The 22,081-nt window shown below is 47.6% G+C and overlaps 1 protein-coding gene across 3 annotated transcripts in view; it reads left to right on the forward strand.

The window, feature by feature from the left end:
• CPAMD8 (C3 and PZP like alpha-2-macroglobulin domain containing 8) overlaps nucleotides 1-22,081 on the forward strand; it is a 59,256-nt gene that overhangs the window by 27,942 nt on the left and 9,233 nt on the right. For all 3 annotated transcript variants that reach the window (XM_066205531.1, XM_066205530.1, XM_066205529.1), the window contains exons 27-41: nucleotides 1,727-1,808; nucleotides 3,216-3,372; nucleotides 3,795-3,869; nucleotides 5,790-5,955; nucleotides 7,276-7,362; nucleotides 8,285-8,421; nucleotides 8,770-8,925; nucleotides 9,306-9,368; nucleotides 9,734-9,954; nucleotides 14,555-14,642; nucleotides 19,095-19,169; nucleotides 19,786-19,891; nucleotides 19,976-20,086; nucleotides 20,735-20,947; nucleotides 21,391-21,465. In XM_066205531.1, the coding sequence (XP_066061628.1) occupies nucleotides 1,727-1,808; nucleotides 3,216-3,372; nucleotides 3,795-3,869; nucleotides 5,790-5,955; nucleotides 7,276-7,362; nucleotides 8,285-8,421; nucleotides 8,770-8,925; nucleotides 9,306-9,368; nucleotides 9,734-9,954; nucleotides 14,555-14,642; nucleotides 19,095-19,169; nucleotides 19,786-19,891; nucleotides 19,976-20,086; nucleotides 20,735-20,947; nucleotides 21,391-21,465 (1,812 nt within the window). The remainder of the gene's footprint in view (nucleotides 1-1,726; nucleotides 1,809-3,215; nucleotides 3,373-3,794; nucleotides 3,870-5,789; nucleotides 5,956-7,275; nucleotides 7,363-8,284; nucleotides 8,422-8,769; nucleotides 8,926-9,305; nucleotides 9,369-9,733; nucleotides 9,955-14,554; nucleotides 14,643-19,094; nucleotides 19,170-19,785; nucleotides 19,892-19,975; nucleotides 20,087-20,734; nucleotides 20,948-21,390; nucleotides 21,466-22,081) is intronic.

Below are 22,081 nucleotides of genomic sequence, written 5' to 3' on the forward strand. Positions count from 1 at the left end.
TCCCTTAATCATCCATCATGGAAAATGCTGATACCAAACAATTCCCGTGTATTCCTTCTTCTTTAGAAGTGACCTAGGCTAAACCAGTCAGTATTTTTTCTATTTTCCCACAAAAAAAAAAAAAAAAGAAAAAAGCAGGTGAACAGGGGCAAACTAGAGAGAGGAACCTCTCCAGTGAGCCCCAGCATCCAGAGTGTTTAGAAAGGAGGAGGGTTCAGAAGAGCAAGCAAGACATAAAGTCTGTGCCACTCCCAACCAACAAGCAGAGAAAAATAACAGCAAGAGCAAAGAAGTGTGAATTCAGCTCAGAATCACAGAATATCCTGAGCTGGAAGGGACCCACTGTGATCAGAGTCCAGCTCTGGAATGAATGGCCCATACAGGAGTCAAACCCACAGCCTTGGCCGTACTGGCACCATGACCATTCAAAAAGAGAAGAACAGAAACAATGAGAAGAGCGGTATAAAATGTTAGGATTGAATGTGTCCGTTTACACGCTGGAAAGGAACACTGAGGAGCTGTTTAAGCAGGAAGTGCTCAGTAGTAAATCATACCTGAGGGCTGCAGGGGGGAAAAAAAGCAGTTTAATTTAACACATATTTTTTGGAGGAAGGAAAAAATAATACCATTACTTGGGCTTTCTGCCAGGTATTTGTACCTGTCCCACCCCCCCCAGACAAGGATGTGGTGACCACAAGAGCATCATCAATCTCTAGGTCTTCATTCCTCCCATTTTCCAGGCCAGTCCCTGTGAGCACTGGGGGGCTACAGAGCGACTGGGAAGGGTGGGAGTCACGGGCAGCCTCTTCTCAGGGATTGAGGAGCTGCCTGGATCTGCAGAGGTCAGCAAAGAAACTTCACCTCCAGAAAGGAAACAAAAATCCCCTCCCAGAAAAACATCATGTGGTGTGGAATAAAACACGTCCTCCTGTGCTGCAGAATTCAGCAGGCATTAAATGTCTTTTTTGAAACAATCTTCTTGCAAATTGGACTTTTCCTTATCAGAAATATCAATCCTGGAGGGTTTGACTCCAGTGGGTGTTTCAGAGCTTTATCCAAGCGTGCTTTGTGTATCCATCCATGTGGAGGCTTTGCTAGGGTGGGCATGGCTGTCGGCAAACAGGTTTGAGAAGCCAATCATTTTCCTGGTAGAAAGAGCATTTCTACCCTTTTTTCATTTTCAACCTCAGAAGACATTCCAGGAGAGAGTTCTTATCTTCAGCATTCACCTTGTTAATAATGATTTCTAAAACCAGCCTTGGGACAGCCCTTGTGGCTGGGAGGTGTTCACGTGCTCTGAGATCACAGCTGTTGTTCTTATGTTACGTGAAGTTGTTCCAAGCAACAGCTTTGGGAAAGGTCCGAATCCAGCTGTAATGTCACAGGCAAAACATTTTCATTTGTAAATGGAAGTAAAATGGAAGGAGAGTGGCTGTATGCTTAAGTAAAAACCTTTTGGTAATGCATTTTTTTTCAGAGAAGTATCAGATTTTTAGCATTTCCAGTGTCCAAAAGGCAGGAGCTGCAATGTCCCATATGTTATCCTGAGCAGATTTCTGGATGAACTGCACGCAGGGCTGGCTCTCAGAGCAGAATAAGAAGCTGCCTCGGGCAGCAGAATCCCTTACACGTGTTCCAGATGTTCTGAGCCTTCATTCACTTCAAATGCTCGTTTTTCTCTGTGTGAGGAGATTTTGGACTCCCCCAATTCTTTTGTGACTTGCAGGCTACCAACGCCAGCTGACCTACAAGAGGCAGGATGGCTCCTACAGTGCTTTTGGGGAGAGGGACTCATCAGGGAGCATGTGGTGAGTGGCTATTTAAAACAGAGTTAGAAATGTGCTAAGGGCTTTCTAAACAGGAAAAATACTCAATTGCCTGGGAAAGAGGAGTGATTTTCCAGCTTTTTCTCATGGTGTCACACACAGCGGAGAACAGAAATAATGCAATAATATTCAGTGACTACAGAACTGCTGTACAGTGCTGCTGAGTGCTCTGACGACATAAGGTGATGTGTGGTAGGTGATTCAGGTCTCAGGAGCAGTTAAAAGAGATCAATCTGCCAATTAGTCCAGGTTTCAGGCACCAAGCAGTAGTTAAGGATCATATCTACAATTGGAGTAGCAATTATGGAGCATTTAAGCACCTGATTCCATTAAGGGAATGGAGTTTTACCTGAAGCAGGTACAGGGAAATGTGCTGTCCCTACAAGTGCCAGAGGCTTCTCTCAGGGTAGGTAAAAAACCCACCAAAACCAACCCCAAAACCCCTCGAGGACATCCTTGTACAGTGGGATGGAATCCTCCTGTGCCTCCTGGATGGAACCGGGCGGGTTTGTGCTCTGGGAATAAGGGCAGGACCTTTCACACCGCAGGAGAGCCGGGAGTGTGAACCTGCGGGGTCAGCTGCTGTCACTACTGTCCCCATGAGCCTGGCAGGTTTGTGTGACATCAGCCCTGGTGTCACCACCCCCAGGGCTCAGTTCTGGAGATCCTGGCCTCCATCCCTCTGCTCCATCCCAGTTTGGGCTGTCACAGATTCCTGTCCCCAGCTCATGGCAGGGGAGGACCAGCTGTGCTGCCTCGCTCTGCCCGGGACAGGGAACTCTCATCCCAGCCCCTGCATGTGAAATGTGGTGACAAAGAATTACTCAATACTCCAAAAATCCCTTGCCAGGCAGCAGTGTTTGCTACCCTCCCATTCCTCAGGGGCTTGTAAATGCAATGACTCAATCCCCCTGAAGCTGGCCAGTGCTCACACTTGTTGTCAGAGGTTTAGAATTCCAAAAACACTTCTGGTGCTTTCTTAAGTCTTAATTCTGTATAAAGTGTAATGCAGCTTCAGGCTTGAGGAAAAGATCTGGATTTCTTATGAGAAATATATTGATTCCTAATTTTAAAATATTGTTTCTTAGCTTAAAAACTTTAGTAATTTGGGATAAAAAAGAATATTTCAGGGTGTGCCATAATTTTGAAAAATACACCTCTGAGTTCTACTTTTCAATTTAGGTTGTTGTCCTTTAGTCCTTCTCTTATCCAAAGCCTGGACAGTGTTTGGGTGCTTTTACGTCCCATGAACATTTTAACAACAACATTTAATGTTTCCCAACAAAATTTTTTTCAATTTCTGCTTTTTAAGAATGTGGGATTTTTTCCTTACAGAAACTTTATTCTGAATTTGTTTTCTCAGTAAAGATGGTTGATTCATTTTTACAGGTTAACAGCTTTTGTCCTCAAGTCCTTTGCTCAGTCTCGTGGGTTTATTTTCATTGACCCCAAAGAACTCACAGCTGCCAAAGACTGGATCATCCAGCACCAGAAAGAAGATGGTTCCTTCCCTGCTATGGGCAGGATACTAAACAAGGACATCCAGGTAAAAATCACACAGGATCAACTTGCAGCAAGGACATTTTTAAGGTTATTATTAGAGCACAAAGCGATGCAGTTTGAATAGGAATTTTGCACTCGAAAGGCTGGAATACTACAGGGTGAACCAGGGGAATTTCAGTTATAAAAGGCCTATCAGAATGTGTCTGTGGGGTGTCCCCAGGGGATGGAAAGCAAGGTGTGAAGTCTTACAAAATACTGCATTAAATGTGTCCTGGCTCCAACCAGTGTGGGATTGGGATCCCAAATTTTGTACTCCTTGCGTGCAAGGAAAAGAAATTTGGTGATGCTTCATCTTCTCCTCTAGTTCTAACACATCCTTTGTATTGCTTCAAAGTCTCTTTTTTTCTCCTCCAGTGTCCTTTTCTCTAGTTTTCATCCAGTGGTTTGTGTTGTTTGCCCTTCCAGGGTGGGATCCATGGGAAGATCTCCCTGACAGCTTATGTGGTTGCATCTCTTCTGGAAACAGGTGTCACTTCTGAGGTAACAAAAACTTGGTTGAAACACCTCCAAAAATTCTCTCTGTTCTTTTTTTTTTTTATTTTTTTAAACTTCATTTTGCTGCTGTTTGCCTTCAGAGGTTCTATGCTCTCTAGAATGACTGACAGCACCCAGGGAAGAGAGAGAGGCTGCTAGAAGCCTTGGGATTGTTCTGAAGTACAGGAATCTGTCCTGAAATCGTTCAAGGTGGTCTCCCACCCTTCAGCCATCAGCTTGTGATTATTCCACCAGAGCAAAACACCTCCCTGCAGCCCCATCCCTCAGCCTTTCCAAGAAATTACTGCAAAAGGAGTTTTCTGCCTCTTAGCTTCAAGCTGTGAGTGCAGCCTGTGCAGATCCTGGTCTCTTGCCTGTAGAGACTCAGAAATCCTGGCTTGGTGCTAAAAGCAGTTTAACTTGGAGATCCAAGGAGCTCTTGTGGTCTGGCTTGGCTGCAGTGGCCAAAATGCTACTGCTGTTAGATTACAGTGCCTTTGGAGAGCTAAGCTCTTGCGAAGTGCTGGATTGAGGGCTCTGGAGAAAAATGTTTCTGTTCTTTGCAATGAGACAGAGCAGGAACACTGCAAAAAAGCAGCTATGTAGGAACGGCCAATTCCACTGGAAAAAACCCCCAGACTCCCAGTACAACTGGTGTTTTAGGGATTCCTCCTTAAAACCCCTGGTAAAACTGTGCTCCTGCCCTCTGACGTGTTTCTGCCAGCCTGCAGTTTCACTAGAATGGAGATGTTTAGGTAAGATTATGGTGACACGTTCCCACTAAGTAGGACTGGGAGGATGCTCCCTTGCAGGCGTTCCCTTGCTCTTCAGCCAAGGGAGAGGGCAGTGGAGGCTGTGCCCAGGCAGAGCTGTGCACAGGAAGGTGAAGAGAGGAGGTGCAGTGGATGTTGCAGCATCTCTTGGTGATCTGCCCTCAGACAAAAGGGTCCATTCAGGCACAACCCCGAGAGTTTGTGGAGGTGTCAGAACAGCCAGTGCCCCTTCAGGAGTTCTGATAACCTCAGCAATCCTCACCTATCCCTGTGGAGCCCGAGGAGTGAGACCAGGCTGCTGTTTCAGGCAGGTGCCCCCTAACCCTCTGTCCTTGCTGGAGTGGGAGGCTTTCAACCTTATTAAAAATTCAGAAAACCCCGCAGAGCTCACAGAGTAACTTCCTGCCTCCCCGTCAGCAGTGTCCCCCTCCGAGCAGTGATGTGATGCTCCCTCTGGGCTGCTGTGTGTCAAGGCAGCCCCAGCAGTGCAGTTTCTGTGGATTCTAATGGTTTTCCTAGAGGAGATTTGTGAGTGCTCCTAATGATCTTAGCTAGGAAATGAGGAAGGGGAAGGTTAGTGCCACAGGGAAATCAAAGGAAACCAAATTACATCAAGTCCAATTAAATTGTTTCTATAAATTATCAGAGCCACGTTCCTGCCTGGTGAGGTCATTGGGGGAGTTAATAAAACATGTTTGTTGGCTGCAGGGACCCCTGGGAACCTTGGCCTTTATTATCCTCTGGCGTCTGCCAGACGCTCTGGAGTGTCAGGAACACAATCAAACCTACAGTACAGAGCTCGCCCCTGCCCTGTTCATCTGCTGCCTTGCAGGGGCACAGAATTTCTTCAGCTTTAGGGGGGGAAAGCGTGTCCCATTGCCAGTCTAAATCATTCTTCCTCTGCTGTTTGCACCTTTTTTAAAATTTTTGATGCATGGCTTTTCTTAGGGAAAGTGTCAATGCTGTTCTGCAGAGAGCAAGATGTATCTTTCTGAGTTTATTGTGGGGTTTTGTTGTTGTTTTTGCTTGGATTTTGTCGTAGTTTTTTGCTCCGTTGGTTTTTTTTAAATGGGCACAATGTAACAAGTCACAAAGCCACTCTTAACTTCTGAGACTGGCACATCTGTCTGGGCTCTTTCCCCCGTGAATGCAGGAAGAAAGAACAGCTGTTGACAAAGCAAAACACTTCCTGGAGTCCAACCTGTACTCAGCAGAAGACCCCTACACCACTGCCCTGAGTGCCTACGCCCTGACGCTGCTGCACAGCCCCGCCGCGGCCGCGACGCTGCGCAGGATGAACAGCATGGCCATCACACAAGGTAGGAGCTCCAGCATGGCCATCACCCAGGGTGGGAGATCTGGGCTCCAGCATGGCCATCACCCAGGGTGGGAGATCTGGGCTCCAGCGTGGCCATCACCCAGGGTGGGAGATCTGGGCTCCAGCATGGCCATCACCCAGGGTGGGAGATCTGGGCTCCAGCGTGGCCATCACCCAGGGTGGGAGATCTGGGCTCCAGCGTGGCCATCACCCAGGGTGGGAGATCTGGGCTCCAGCGTGGCCATCACCCAGGGTGGGAGATCTGGGCTCCAGCGTGGCCATCACCCAAGGTGGGAGATCTGAGCTCCAGCATGGCCATCACCCAGGGTGGGAGATCTGGGCTCCAGTATGGCCATCACCCAAGGTGGGAGATCTGGGCTCCAGCGTGGCCATCACCCAGGGTGGGAGATCTGGGCTCCAGTGTGGCCATCACCCAAGGTGGGAGATCTGGGCTCCAGCGTGGCCACCACCCAGGGTGGGAGATCTGGGCTCCAGTATGGCCATCACCCAGGGTGGGAGATCTGGGCTCCAGCGTGGCCATCACCCAGGGTGGGAGATCTGGGCTCCAGCGTGGCCATCACCCAGGGTGGGAGATCTGGGCTCCAGCGTGGCCACCACCCAGGGTGGGAGATCTGGGCTCCAGCGTGGCCATCACCCAGGGTGGGAGATCTGGGCTCCAGCGTGGCCATCACCCAAGGCAGGAGCTCCAGCCCTGGGCTCTGCCCCTCCCAGGAAGAGCCAAACACAGCCTGAATGCTGCACTTGAGCTGCTGGAGAGGATGGGCCCTGGCAGGTGAGGGATTCCTCACGGCACAGTTTGGCTTTGTAAGGCGAGGGCGCTCCTGGCTGTCTTTGGAGAGGGTTCCACACGTGGGGCTGATGCTGGAGGCAGGCAAGTGCAGCAGAATTACAGAATATCCTGAATTGCAAGGGACCAACTCATGAGTGAATGGCCCACACAGAGATCAGGGCCACAGCCCCAGTGCTCAGCGGCACTGTTCTCTAACCAGAGTGATTTCAAGTTGTTCAGAGGCTCTGCAGTGCTCTCCTGGCAGTGACAGAGTTTGCCCTGTAACACCTCACATTCCCTCATGGTGTATTTTAGTCCAAAATCCAAGAATTACCCGATTTGTCACATTGAACCATCTTCGTCATTCCAAAGGGAGCCCCTTGCCCAGGGATGGGTGTCCAAAAGGGGAAGGACGGGGCAGCTCAGGGCACGAAGCTGATGCAAAAGTGAGATTTGACTCTTCCCATGCACAGAGGCTCAGCTGCACTCCTGCTCTAATAACACCCATGTCCCACCGCCCTCCTCTCCTAGATGGCTTTACACACTGGAGCCTCACAGGAACCCTTGTCACTGATGAGGACACCTTCATGGGATTTAATGATGGACTCTCTCAATCAGGTAATTGGGAACCTGCAGTGCAAAGGCAGAGAAAAGGGCAGGGGCTGCCACACCACCCTGCATGTATTGGAGCGAATTGTTTCCAAAATACAAGGTATTCTGAAATTGTCACTCAGCCAGGGGAGGGTCCAGAGGAAAGAGAGCTCAGAAAAGGCAGGTAGCATTATGCTGAAAGAATAAATGAGACAGAGCAAGATGTGGTCCAGACAGAACAGGTTTTTCAGCCTCAGCTGTCTCATCAGCTTTCACTCCAGCTTTATGAAGACAGAATCCCAGGTGGCTCTCACTCTTCTGTCAAGGAGTAATAATAATTCGAAATGGAAATCTGAGGGAATTAAAATATATTTAATTTTAGAGCTATTTATCTTTGTGTTTTCAAATGGACCCTAAGGATTGTATCACTGGTCACTGACACTTCAGCTGATTTTTCTAGACTTTGGCTCTCAAAGCCACAGAAGCAGGGAATGATGCTGTCATTTTCAAGCCACTTAAAGCCATTGACTCTTTGGATGTGATGTAGGTGCAGCAATGCTCAAGAGGGATCTGACTGGATAATGTATGAAAATCTCTAGGGCAAGACAACAGTGTGGGCAGCAGCAGAGTAGGACTGGAGTGGGAGCGGAATTACTTGTGGGATACAGTCAAGAGGAAGGAGTTTATCTATTGTGTGAATATCTCTATTATTGGTTATCTATTGCTTGAAGGGAAGCTTATGTTGAAAGCAGAGATATCTTAGGGAGGTGAAGCACCTTGGGTGCAGACATTTTAACTTCCCTTTCCCTGTGTTTACTTCTACAGACTCTTAACTTTTTAGAATTATTTTTCAGTTAATAACTATTCATAGAACTATCTCTAGACCTGCCTGAACTCTCACTTCTAGGTGCTATTTGGATTATTTTTTTTTAATTCTCCCCTCTTCCAGTTGTTTCTGCAGAAGTGGAAATGACATCTTATGCCCTTCTGACCTACACACTCCTGGGGGACGTGGCCTCTGCACTCCCTGTGGTCAAGTGGCTCTCACAGCAGAGGAATGCACTGGGAGGATTCTCATCTACTCAGGTGGGCTGCCTCTGGAAAAGGTAGCTGGGATGCATGCATTGTCAGTTGATTCAGGAATGGAGAATGCAGAGTTTCCATCTTCCTGACAGAAATTGTTTGTGTTCCGGTAAGAAGAAAAACTTTCCAGCACTCTTTACTGCTTCCTCCTTGGACTGGTAATGTGAAAGGAACCCAGACTTTGTCCTCACAGGTGCCTTTGATAGGAAAAGCGAGCAAAACCTGGTGTTTCTTTTGCCAAATGAATTAATAAGGAAGATCCTGGCAACTGGAGCTGAGCAGAGCTGTTTGGAAGTTGGCTGTGCTCCTGTATTCTTCACTATTCTGATTTCTCCCTCTTCTGGCCCCTAGGACACTTGTGTGGCCCTACAGGCTCTGGCTGAATATGCCATCCTTTCTTATGTTGGAGGAGTCAACCTGACCATTTCCTTGGCTTCTACTAACCTGGACTACCAGGAGACCTTTGAGCTTAACAAGATGAATAAAAAAGTCCTTCAGACTGCAGTGGTAGGTGGTTTTGTGCAGGCAGATTTTTAAAGCAATCCACTTGAGCTGGGTTCTGAAAGAGGACTCGGATCAGTGATGGTAAAAGTTAAGCACTGAGACCCGTGGGACTTTCTGTGGGTTTGTGGCTGGATTCTGCAATGAGGGAGACAGCACTCCTGATAAAAGGCATTTTTCACCACAGCCAATGCCTGATGTTTATTTTGTGCTGCTCTTTGTCTCTGCCATTGTAAGTGCAGGTGGTGAAGAGACTATGCCATGCTCACTCCACTTCTGCAGTGTCCTTTATAAGGGTATTTTGTACAGAATAGAGCTAAATTTAATATTCATTTCCATTCTGAGTGCCTTGTCTTGTGTGTGCCTCACCTGTGCATTCTCCCCAGATCCCCAGTATTCCAACAGGGCTGTTTGTGAGTGCCAAGGGTGAAGGCTGCTGTCTGATGCAGGTAAGGTTGTCATGGGGCTGGAGAAAGCATGGGAGCAGATGATCTCTAACCTCTCAGCCTGTTTGCTGCTTTTGTAATCCCACTTTCCTGCGAGGAGGGACTTACACTTCGAACTCCTCTCAAAACAGTTCTGTAACGTGGTGCTGCTGGAATTTAGGAAGTGAATGCGACTGTACCAGCTCTGGTAGAGCTTATATAGAGATATAACTGTGGTGAAGCCTCTGTTGCCTCTGTGCCTGCCATTCCCCAGCTCTGAAGAGATCTTGTGTCTGTGCTGGTCCTTTTGGGACATTTGTAGACACTTAGAAACACTGCAGCTGTAATTAACCGCCCTGACATGTTTTGCGTTCCCGTTCCCCCTGCAGATCGATGTCACTTACAATGTGCCTGACCCCATCGCCAAACCAGCCTTCCAGCTGCTGGTGAACCTGAAGGAGCCCAAGTCAGAGCAGCACCTGCAGGCGCCGGCCCCGCTGCGCTTGGGCCCTGCCCGGGGGGACAGGGACAGGGCCCTGGGGGACGACGAGGACCCCGCCTCGGACCAGGACCACCGCGAGTACAAGGTCATCCTGGAGACCTGCACCAGGTGGGATGTGGGGAGACAGCCGGAGAAAGTGCTGAAGGCAATCCTGCCCCCAGTGTACTGCAGCTGTGTTAATTATCGGAGAGTAGGAACAGCCTTGCCAGCACAGCTGTGGGTGTGATAAAAGAGGGAGTTAGCTGGGAAGGAGTGGCAGCTGGAGTCACTTGGAGGTAGGGATAGGAGGTTGTGTGATGTGAGGTTTTTATCTTCGTCTCCTCATGTTAGAGATGGGATTAACACACGGGAGTCGCAGTCCTCGCGTTCGGACTCGGTGTTTATTAACTCTTATCTACATCACAGCCTCACAAATTGTGAGCTCTGACCAGCAAGATAGAAAATGGAAAATGCCTTTAACACTTTCCATGGTTATTTAAGCACTAATCACCCAACAATGAGGTGACACCTATATTATTTATACTTTTGACTCAATAATGACCACCCAAGGTCTGCAATGCCTTTTTCACCCAATTAGAAAAAACCGCCCAAAACCAAGAAGAAGAAGGCAAAGAAGGACTTAGACAATGCCCAAAATCCTCCATATTGCTTCGCATATACGACTATATACTAAAACCCTAAATTCTAAGTTTTCCACCCAGTGAGATCACACAATACCATTCAAACTACACCCCCACCACCCCAGTGCCATCACTCAATTTCAGAACCCTGTTCCACGGCCTCAAGTCAAATGCAGTGGCTGCCTGAGGGTCAATGCCCCTCAGCACAGAAATCCTGAAATCCTCAGCCTCCAGGGTTCCAACAGTGCCAGGGACAGACAGGGTGAGACACTGTACAAGAGACAGGGCTAGGCAGCAGTCATCGGGACAGGAAGGAGTGAGCCAGAACTGCAGAAGGAAGAGGGAAGAAGAAGAGTTGAGGCATTGAGTCTACAGACTAGCTGCTGCATAAATGAGCAGACCCTGAGAGCTGTGTGGAGCTCAACATGGGATTGCTATAGAGAAAAGCTATGAAGGACTTTTAGATAACAAAGAGCTGATGCTTGAAGCCTTCTGATGTTTTATTGAAGCACTCTGAGGTGCATGGCTGTCTCATGACGTGTCTCATGGCAACCACAGTAGGAAATGCCAGTCCTGCTCCCCACGGGACGTTTGGTTTCTGGTGCTTGGTTTTGGTTTTTGAGTAGCCCACCTGAGTAGATGAGAATCCTCCCGGTGCATTCCTCTGCTGTGAGAGCCACTTGACCACAGGGAGTGCTGCGGAGGCCACGTCCCCCAGGAGTGTGTAGGTCAGAAGGGCATAAGATGTCATTTCCACTTCTGCAGAAACAACTGGAAGAGAGGAGAATTAAAAAAAAAAATCAAAATAGGACCTAGAAGTGAGAGTTCAGGCAGGTCTAGAGAGAGTTCTATGAATATTTGTTAACTGAAAATCAGGATTTTTGCTGATCAGCCCCTCTGTGCCAGGGCAAGCACCGAGTTCTCTCTTGCTGCACTGCCTGGATCTCAAGCAGGCTAAGGCAGAACTTCCAGCCACCACTGTGTGTTATAGGACAGTCATTCCAAGGTCATTCCTGATCATGTCCATGCCAAGTGTGTGTCAAAGGTAGAGGAATAAGAACAATGCCTTGAGGTTTTATCACTGAGTTCCATTACTGCCTCTCCAAACCCTGAAAATCACAAATGTGATGTGATTTGCTTGTATAAGGATGAAAAGAAAAATTTCTGGATTGTTTTCTTTAAAGCCTCAAAGAGCAAGGTAAATTCAACTGGTTAACTAACATCTTAATTGTGTCAATAGTTTTATAAATATTACTGACTTCACTTTATTATTTGAGCTCCTTAGTCGTTCAGTTTTGGATACCAAAAACCGAACAGAAGATGCTTGTGTTGCCATGGTATGAGTTTGGAATCTGTGGTAAAGGCACAATACATGCAGATATTTGTTAATAAGCTCTCAAAGTCCTTATCTTCTTGCTCCATATAATGAAATGTAAAATAACTTTTAAAAGTTCTGGCATGATCCAGAAGTTTCATTTCTAGCTCTCAAAGCACTTTACAGACACATGAGCAGTTCTGTCTCATTTTATAGATTGGAAAACTCAAGTTACTGTGAGAAAACAGCTTGGCTAACAGCAGCAAGAATAGCTTCTGACCTGTGTTAAATCCACTTCCAAGTTTTGCTTAAACACCATGGTGCTGCTGCAGCCATCAGGGGTTGCTGATCTCTTTGTAAAGTGTTTGATTTTTAGGGAGGTTGTTGGGAATTTGACCCAAGAGAGATAAAACCATAACCAGAGTAAATCAGGAGGGCTCACAGCATCCTGCTGTGCAGCAGCAGAAACCATTCCCAAGAAATTCACAACTAATTTGCATGTTTCTGACCTGGATGGTGGCAGGGCAGGGGGCTTCTGCTTCGCTGACCTCCAACAGGAGAACTCCAGTGAGTGGCTCAGATGGAAATGGAAAATTGTAGCTGCCCTATCAGAGTTTAATGGGAAACTCTGGCTCCCCTATCAGTTTCTGTCCCCTTCCTTTCTGCAGAGACTGCAGAGCTGAGCAGAGCTGCAGTGCCCCTGATGCCTTGGGAAGGCTGACCTGAAACAGACTGGACAGAGCTGGAGAATAAAGTAGATATTTATTAAAAGGCCTTTAGGGTACACCTTGGACAGGACAGGGCCTGACCAGGGCTGCACCCAAGGTGGGCCCAAAATGGTCACAAAATGGACAAATGGTCACGAGGTCTGACACTTTTATAAGTTTTGGTCCATTTATATATTGGGGTTTAATTATCCAATTCCAGCTCCAGGCTGTGAGGTCCCATCCTTCTTGTTCCTCCCTCCAGCCCACCCTTCTTTGTGCTGTTGGGGCTGAGAGTTGTCCTTGGTCATCAGCAGGAAAAGGATTTGTTTTGTGTCCCTGCTGTGTGCAGAGCTGAGTGACACCGACTGTGAGCTCAGAGCTGCACCCCTGGGCAGCACAGAACCTGAAAAACATGAAAGTTAAAACTTCAGGCATCACCCCAGGAAAAGATGGGATCTGTTTTCCCTGTCCCGCACTTGCCCCTGGCCCACGCGTCCGTGTTGTGGCACAGGCACTGTCCCCAAGTGCCACAATGCCATTGTGCCAGCCTCTCCTCCCCCTGCCCAAGCCCCCAGCCTGTTTTGGGGAGAGGATAAAATTCTGCAGCCTTGTCAGATGCTGAGGAGGCTGCCCTGCACCAGCACAGCCTCTCTGCTGCTAGTTCTGAAACTTCTGCCCTGGGAATTGCTGGAGCTAAGACAGAAATTTGAGAGGGAGCCCAGTGCAAGGAGATGGATTGCTTGGAAAGGAAACAAAAGCAAATGAAATCTTCCTTTCCTCCCCTTCTTCCTGTAATGATGCTCTCAGCTCCATCATCATCTTGCTGAGGCAGTGTGAAGAGAGGAGTGCAGCTAAGGATGACAACTGAGATATTTTGAGCAGAGGGTGTTCTCAGCATGTAATGAAGTGTTGTCATGCCCAGTGACGTCCCTGGGGCACTTCTGAAGGGTCAGGGAGAACACAGGGTGGAAAATAGAAAGCTGTGATAAATAACAGAGACTGGGGAACTGCAGGCAAAGGGATCCTGTGCGATTTATTAGGGAGTGTGGAGCGTGGAGTTAGACGGGAATTAACGAGGTTTAATGTCCCGAGGAGCCCTGAAGTGCCAGCTGGCTCTGACCCCAGGCCACCTCATGCTACTGTGGGCCTTGGGTGGGGTGTAGCAGCTCAGCCTCAGCCAGGTCACCACCCCCAGAGCTGAGGGGCCCTGCAGGAGCCAGCCCAGAGCTGGCAAATTTGGTGCTGGAAGCTGTGGAGCTGTGTTTGCTCAGTGCTGGGCATGAGCTGGTGAGCTCAGGTGGTGCACAGCAAACAGGTGAGCTGCCAAGGAGGGAGGGCTGGCAGCTGCTGGCAGTGCAGAGAAAAGGAGCCTTGTTCTGGGATTCCAGGAGCTGCTTAAGGGTGGACACTCCTCTGCCATGCTGCAGAAATTGAGATTTTTGCAATGGCCCTGACAGCCCTTTTTTTTTTTTTTTTTTGTGCACGCTTAGAACAACTCGGTTTCAGAGGGGTTTCTGAGTTTTCAGTTACACACTAGAGGATGATAAAGGCAGTGAACTCTCCAACACCAACGAGGCAGTGACTTTGCTGGCTCATTAGCAAAAGCCCTTTTCTCAGTGTCAGGGGTGAAACAGCCATTTATGAAACCCCAGGACTGAACGACCTTGCCTGGTGTTGGGAATTAGCATCCCTCTCCCACCACAGTCCATCTACAGCCCTCCCCTGAGGGTGGAGCAGAAGTTTCTTCTACTCCAAGGGTTTATTTCCTTTCACCAAGTGCATTTTCTCAGTGATCAATTGAAAAAGAAAGCAAGCAGCCCCACAGGTGGCTGCATCCCTCTGGGTTCCAGGACATCTCCTACCCTCTGTGAGCTGGGCATAACTTTATTAAATAAAAGCAGAAAAGAGGATTTTTAAAAACCAAATAAACTGGCTTTCCACAAGCACTTCAACGAGGAGAGCCTTTTAATTTTTTTGTTTGTTTGTTTCTGGAGTCGGTTTCTCCATTTGTTGTCTTGGATCTTGAGTTTGTTCCCATTTTCTCTCTTTCTTGTTCCCATGGGAAGATGGCTGCACTCTGGATCCTCAAACATGGCTGTGTTGGAAGTGCCTTTGTTCTCGGGGTTTCGGGCAGATATTGAGAGCCTGGAGCAGGTAAGGGATGGGATGGGATGGGATGTGGATCTCAAACAGGGAGGGGTTCCCTTTGAGGGGCAAGAGGAGGCCACTGAGCATCAGAGCATTGCCTTGAATTGCAGAAAAGACGCAATTAAAATTGGGAATGGGGAGGTAGAGATTTCACTTGTCAAAAAAAAAAAAAAAAATCCCTCTCTGAAATGAGGGAAAGGACGTTCTGAGCAGGCTGAGCAAAGCCAACCTCACCAAGCCAAGGTTTTTCCTGAGCCAGTGCACAGTAATTAACTGAGACCCTTTGGAAAAGCTGAGGTGCAAATGTGCTCTAACAGGAGCTGTTTATGGCTGCTTAGTGGGCTGTGTTATCTCCAACATCTGGATCCCATTTCTTTGGAGGCTCTGTGTCTTGGAATTTTTTGCCCTATTTTTTTTTTTCCCGTTCTCTCTGGGAGAACATCGTGTTTCTTGCAGCCAAGCTGAGGTGGACAGAATGTGCCTCGTGCCCAGGCAGCCCTCCAGGGCAGATGAACTGTAATCTTGAGCTTTGCTTTATATTTGCGGGAGCGTTACATTCATTACAACTCATTACATTTTGTGGAACATTGCATTCACTGGTGGGGTTCTTATGCTGCAAAGATTTATTTTTTTTAAGGACTGTTTAACTGAAGAAGTGTGACATTTTTGCATCCTTGAGGGCTGGTAAAGAGCTAAAAATATTTTGCTTCTAAAAGACCTCCTCTGTTAATAACTTTATCTCATTGTATTGGGAAGGGATCTGAGGAAAGAATGTTTAAGTAGAACCATTGTGAAGTTTAATTTGATATCATAATTCAAGGAGGAGTGCACACTGCTTTATCTTCTCTAGGATTTCATTTGATTTGGCTGATTTATAATTGAAACACCATTGCATTTTCTTGGAGGAAAAACCCCTCTGGAGGGGCTTACTATCCATGTCAGAAGCTGCTGTCAGATGTCTGTCTCCTGGAGTGTCCCTGAAGCCACAGAAATTTTTGTATTAATCCCTGAGAAGCAATTGCATCCTTTCAGAACAGGGGATCAGATATGAAATTATTCCTGTAAAGAGAAAAACTGAAGTTATTTATATCAGGTCACAAGCTGCACGTGGAGAAACCTGTTTTCAAATCTAAGCATGTAAAATGGCTTGGGTTTTATTCGCCTGTGAGGCTGATATTCTCTCTCATGCAACAAACTGAATGTGGCTGTTCAGGTGGGACAAGGCCAGGAGCAGGAGTTCTCCAGCACCCCCATGGGAAGAGAAAAGAGGAAAATTAGGTGAGGGGGCCTGCAGTGGGTTTGGATCCTGCTTTCCCTCTGCTGAAGGTGCTGCAGTGACTGTCATGTGTAGTGCTGTCAAATACATTCTCTTTCGTAGTCATTCGTGTAAATAAGAGCAGAAAAAAATATGGATGAGAACCTGGCTTAGAACCAGAGAGAGCTCGAAATGTCCCAGGAGGAGGACAACAGGATATCTCTATGGTGTTGAACCTATGGAATGTTCTGTGAGCAGAGGGAAAGGGGCGAAAGGAAGAGCGTGAAGGGGTTTTCACTGCAGAAGAACAGGAAAGTTCTTAAGAATCATATCCCTGTACTCCTTTTGATGTTGTTCTTTGTTTGGTGGTGGTTTTGTTTGGTTGGTTTTGTTTGTTTCTTTTTGGTTTTGGGTTGTTTGGGTTTTTTTGGGGGAGGATTTTTTGGGTGGTTTTTCTCTTTTTTTCCCCAGCAGTGGGCAAAGAAGAAATGACAAATCTGGGTGAATGTCTCCTTTCCTGATGTCAGCAGGGGACACAGCTGAGGGTTTCTAGGCTGAGGAACCAAAGGAAGTCCCACGTGCCCTTGTGTTACTGTCCCGGAACACTTTCCCCTTTGCCAGGGCAGCTGTGCTCTGCCCTGGGGCTGGTGACACACAGGTGTCCCAGGGAAGGGACACACAGGCTCAGTTGGTGTGCAGCTACTGCTCACAGGCTGCTCCTGTGCTCAGTGTCATGGTTTGTCCTGCCCCGGGCTCAGGGAGTGCTGGCCGTGTTGTGAGCAGAGGAACCCTGAGAATAATTGGGAATAAATGAGGCTGTGCTGTCTTCAAGGGACCCTGGTGCTGGTACCACAAAGAACTGGCTGTGGGGTGTTTTAAAGCTCTTCTGTTTGCAGTAGATCCCGGGATGGTTTGGGTGGGAAGGGACCTCAAAGCCCATCCAGTGCCAACCCTGCCATGGCAGGGACACCTCCCACTGTCCCAGGCTGCTCCAAGCCCCGTCCAGCCTGGCCTTGGACACTGCCAGGGATCCAGGGGCAGCCACAGCTGCTCTGGGCACCCTGTGCCAGGGCCTGCCCACCCTCACAGGGAACAATTCCTTCCCATCTAAATTTCACTTTCTCAGTGGAAAACCATTCCCTGTGTCCTGTCCCTCCACCCCTTGTCCCCAGTCCCTCTCCCGCTCTCCTGGAGCCCCTTCAGGCCCTGGGAGGGGCTTTCTGGTCCCCCCCGGAGATGTGGATCTGCAGGTGGGGTTGTATCCCCCATGGCAGGGGTGGCACTGGATGGGATTTGAGGTCCCTTCCCACCCAAAGCACTCGGGGATTTCCTCACAGCTACCAAACCTGGGCCTGGCATAAAATCCACCCACCGAAGTTCCGCCATGTGTTTTGGACACCACCTTGAGCAGAGACGAGTCCCACCCTTGGCCCTGCTGCCTTTTCCCAGCGCTGCTGTGGAGGGGCTGGGCTGCAAAGGAGGATTTTCCCCAGGATTTTCCCTGATGCCAGGCCGGGAGCAGCCCTGGGGGGCAGCGCTGCTTAATGAGCACGGCCAGGCCACAAATCCTCCTAATAATGCTGGATGTCGGGAGGTCACCCCGGGCTGGGATATATCAAACCTCACCAGAAAAAACGCAGCTTTAGCTGAGCCGAGCGGTTCCCGGTGGCGCCGGCGTCTCCCAGCCCTCGTAAAAGGACTGTCTGCAGCCCTCGACTGCTGAGTAATAACAGCCACCACCAGGCCTCCGAAATTATAAGGACAAATTAAATTGGCCCATTCCATATTGTGTGGCGGGACTTCAGCACGTGTTGCTGTGCTTGTTACCGGGCTGGCAGGAAGCTGGGGAGCAGGGTTTTCCAAGTGGGAGCGCTCTGCTGCGGGGAGGCACGGCCAAAGCTGCCCAGGTTCGGGCGAATTTCAGGGGGAATGCTGCTCGTTTCATGTCGTTCTAAATAATAGTGATCGTAAAAATTAGTACAATAATAATAATAATAATAATTTGTTCCCCTGTCCACGGAGATTTTTAGCCTAAAGTCTCCTTTCCACAGAGATTTTTTTAGCCTACAATCTCGAAGTAACTTAACATTAAAAACAGAGACGCACGCACACACAAAAAAATTTTAAAAACCCAAATCACAAAAACAAACAAAAAAAAACCCCACACAAAAAACCCTATCAGAAGGATATCCCTGTGTTACAAATGGGACAATTTGGAGAATAGAATTATAGAATACAGTGTTCTGGCCCTATCTTGGCGCCCCAAACTTTGATTAAAACATAAAAGCCCTTTTCTACAAACCCTCCTTCTCTCCAGCTTCAGTGTCAGATGTTTTCCACCTGACAGATGCATTCTAAATACAAATTATCAAAATAGTAATGCTTGGTCAGGCAGGACAGTCACGGTATTGAGATGTTCCAAGCGCAGAAATCATAGGAGAAGCTTTTGGAAAATTGAAAATAAAGGTTTGGAGATGTGAGAAGTGCCCTTTAGATTATGTTCAGATGTCCCTTAAATGCTCAGATATAAAGCAGAAGAGGTGGGTCTCCAGGTCTGGTACAATGCAAACCCCGAATTCCAAACCCCTGGGCCTTGAAGGGAGAGAGGATGAGGAGCAAAGGCCTGGCCTGACCCCATTTCTCAAAAGGGAGGGTGCCCGAGGCTCTTTCAAGTGGCTGCTCTTTTCAAATGTGAGGATTAATTTTCCTGGCAGAAGAATGTTTTGCATTTTTTCAGCTGGTGGGAGGAGGGGACCTTCAATAGTCCGCAGGGAGATTCCCTGGTGGTCTGGGGGTGTAAATAAGAGACTGCATGAGTGCTTTGGGGTCTCTGAGGTCTTGCTTGGAGCCTTGGCACTGAAAACAATCTGGGTGAGATTATGGATGAGGCATCAGCAGAGTCCCAGGGGGATAAATGCCCCAGGAGCAGCCCTCAGCTGATGCACCTTGCAGGAATTCCTCAGCAGGACACAGGGAAGGACACAGGTGGCTTTTCCCCCTCAGCCATGTGACAGCAACTTCAATCTCTTGTATTTTCCTTCGTTTATGGAAGCACCATTTTCCAGCAGAAGAAATCCCTGGAGTTAAATGTCTGATCAGTTTTCTAAGCAGCCTGAAATCTTACTTACTCTCTCATTTCTACCTGTTTTCTGTAAAATGAGATTAAACTAAACACAATGATTTTTAATTTTTTTTACCTCCAGTTATTGATGAACAAGCAAATTGGGTTAAAAAGATATGAAGTGGATGGAAGAAAAGTCCTATTTTATTTTGATGAGGTAATGGCTTTCTTTCTTATAATTATGTTTTATTTTAATGAGCAGGGGATGGGGCACAGGCAGAGTGTTGGGAGTCCCTCAGGGGTGAGGGTCACTGCAGATTTAACTTGGCCTCTTGCTTGAGCCTCTTTGGCTGCAGGTGGGTGCTTTGGCTTTGCTTGGAAACCAAAATACAATAGAGGCAGGTGATTCACATCAGCCCATGGAGTGTTTTTGGGTAGATATCGTTTAGATTTTTGCCTTGAAATAATCTCACTCTCAGGTACAACTAGCAGTGCTAAATGCAGAATAATTTAGATCTCACAGCACAGACCTGAGAGTGGAAGGTGAGATCTCTCTTGGTTTGGTCAGCAGCAGGAAATTGTCTGGTGGATGTGGGCAAGCCAGGGAACACAGCTGGAGTGTCTGCCATTGTGGCAAATATGTGTTTGAAAGGTCAGCACAGAATCCTGGTTTAGTTCATCCCGATTGATTTTTATTCATTCCCTCTGTCTCTATGCTTGGAGTATTGGAGATGTCTTTGTGCTCAGTGTGTTACTTTGAGGCACAGGCTGTGTTCATTTGTCTCTCTCTTCACTTCAAGTGTAGTTTTTGAGTCTTTTACACCATTTCACAGATTCCCAGCCAGTGCATGACCTGTGTGAAGTTCCAAGCTTTCAGAGAGCACATAGTTGGGAAAACAGCCCCTGTTCCCATCAAAGTTTATGATTACTACGAGCCAGGTTTGTGCCTGTTTCCCTTTGATCCCTGCTGACGTCAGATCTCCAGGCAGGAGGCTCAGCTGTGATTTCTCCTCCTTGCTGCAGCTTTTGAAGCCACTCGTTTCTACAACGTGAGTGAGAACAGCCCCCTGGCCCGGGAGCTCTGCGATGGCCCCACCTGCAATGAGGTGGAAAGCTCAGCCAGCCAGTGGGTTGGTGAGTTACCCCAAAACCACACAGGTCTTTTGGAAAAACGGGGACCCACAGGTGTTCTGAACTGAAAGCTGTATTTAGACAAATGTTGTGTTTCACTCTTTGTGTTAGTGGAAGTTTCACAAAGGTTTGGGGGGTTGCAGAATAAGTCGTGACAAACAGAGCAGTGGTGCTCTCCAGGCATCCAAGTGACTGTGATTTGCTTCAGAGGCAAGATAAAATGTCTGATTCTGGGAGAACCTGCAGAAGGGGAGATGTGTCAGTAAACAAAGAGGTAAAAACCTCTACCGTGCAATTTGGTTTTCTTCCTCTCCAATATTGGAGCAATGGAGTGCAATGGAGTTCCACAATTAACTGTGGGAAGATTGAACAATTTCACACATCCGTGAAAGGAATAACTTGCTCCAGAAGCTGAGTGTTCCTTTCTGTGCTCTGTAGCAAAAACCAGTTGCTTTATCCCAAGTTGGGAAGCCGTTGCACCACTGTTCTTTCAAAAAGGCAACTTTGATCCCAGAGCTTTTAATTCTATCAAGTCCGTAAATTCCTGTTAGAAACCTCAGGGAATTCAACATAAAAACCGATACCAGTGAAACATTCCCATCCCACCTTCCCCGTGCTATGCAAAACTGACTGGCTTTGTTCAATTCCCAGGCTTTGTCCACTCTGGCCCTTGCAACAACATCTTTGGCTGCCTGGAGGACGAGTACTTCGAGCAGTGCCTGTGCTCGCGGGACTGCGGCTACGACGGGGAGCCCGTGTGCGGCTCCGACGGGCACATCTACCCCAACCACTGCCAGATGGAGGTGGCCTCCTGCAGGAACAACACCAGGATAGAGCAGATGCCCATGGCTCAGTGTTCTGCCTGTAGGTTTGCGTGACTTCCCTTTTCTGTCGTGGTCAGGTTGCAGGATGTTGCAAATCCCTGTTTGAGCAAGTTAATATTCCGCAAGTGGTAGGGAAAGGAGGAGAATTCCAAACTTGCTCCGTGTTCTTTTGCTGTTCACAGTTCAGCTGATTAAGTGATAAGGGCAGCTGCTTTTCAGCTTGAAATAACTGGTTTTCTGTTGACATGAATACATGTTTTACCAGTCAGAATGAACTGAAGAGAAAATTAGTGATACTGTTTGATACTCCTGGATAAAAATTAAATCCGTGAAATGTAACATGCTTTGGAGATTCTGCATGGGCTTTCAAGGTGTGTAGTGTATCAGGGAACTGATTATGCCACCTCTGGAAATGCAAATGTTTTCTAGAGACGCATTAACAAATTATGTGACCAATGAGTTTATTTTTGTTTGTATTTGCAGCCAAGAACTTGCCAGAAGAAAGGGAGACACACTCCCACACAGCTGAGCAGCCCAGTGTTCCCCAGACTCCAGCAGGTAATGCAACACCTTTGCATTTATCCAAAGGCTTTCTCTTTAGTAAGGTTAAAGCTTGTCCTATCTCTGAGTTAAGCACAGGTTGCTCTCAAGCACATTTTAAGTAAAGTTGCTGAATTTCTCCATCTTATAGAAAAGACAGAATATTCAGAAATCAGAAAAAAAAAATGAAGAGGTCTGGTAAACTGAGGACGAGAGGTGTTCAGTAGCAGACAGCTCTCCTAGTCCTTTTCCCTTCAGGAAATCATGCAGGAATCCTGCTCAGTTCAGCACCTGCAGGATTTAGATAATTGTTTGTAGGAATGGACAACTCCCTCCTATTTTCTCAGCCTTGCTGTGTTTGAACAACACACTCTCTGTGATCTTTTCTTCCACTATTAAGCTGGAAAGATCCCTTTTAAAGCCAGGCTGATGTAATGTGTTCCAACAAACAACCGAGCAGGATGTGACAACAGCCCAAACCACTGCAAGGACTCAAATCCAGGTGGATTAACTTTGTTCCTGCAGTTCTGTGCAAAAATGGAGCTGGCAGTCTTGGTTCTCTCAGAGCTGCTGTTTGGAATAAAGAGCCTTAGTGAACAAAAATGTTAAGGTCAGTGGATGGAGTAGCCAGGAA

Source organism: Chamaea fasciata, unplaced genomic scaffold, assembly GCF_029207755.1.
Source record: "Chamaea fasciata isolate MVZ Bird 193981 ecotype frontalis unplaced genomic scaffold, bChaFas1.0.hap1 SCAF_28, whole genome shotgun sequence".
Lineage (NCBI taxonomy): Eukaryota > Metazoa > Chordata > Aves > Passeriformes > Sylviidae > Chamaea > Chamaea fasciata.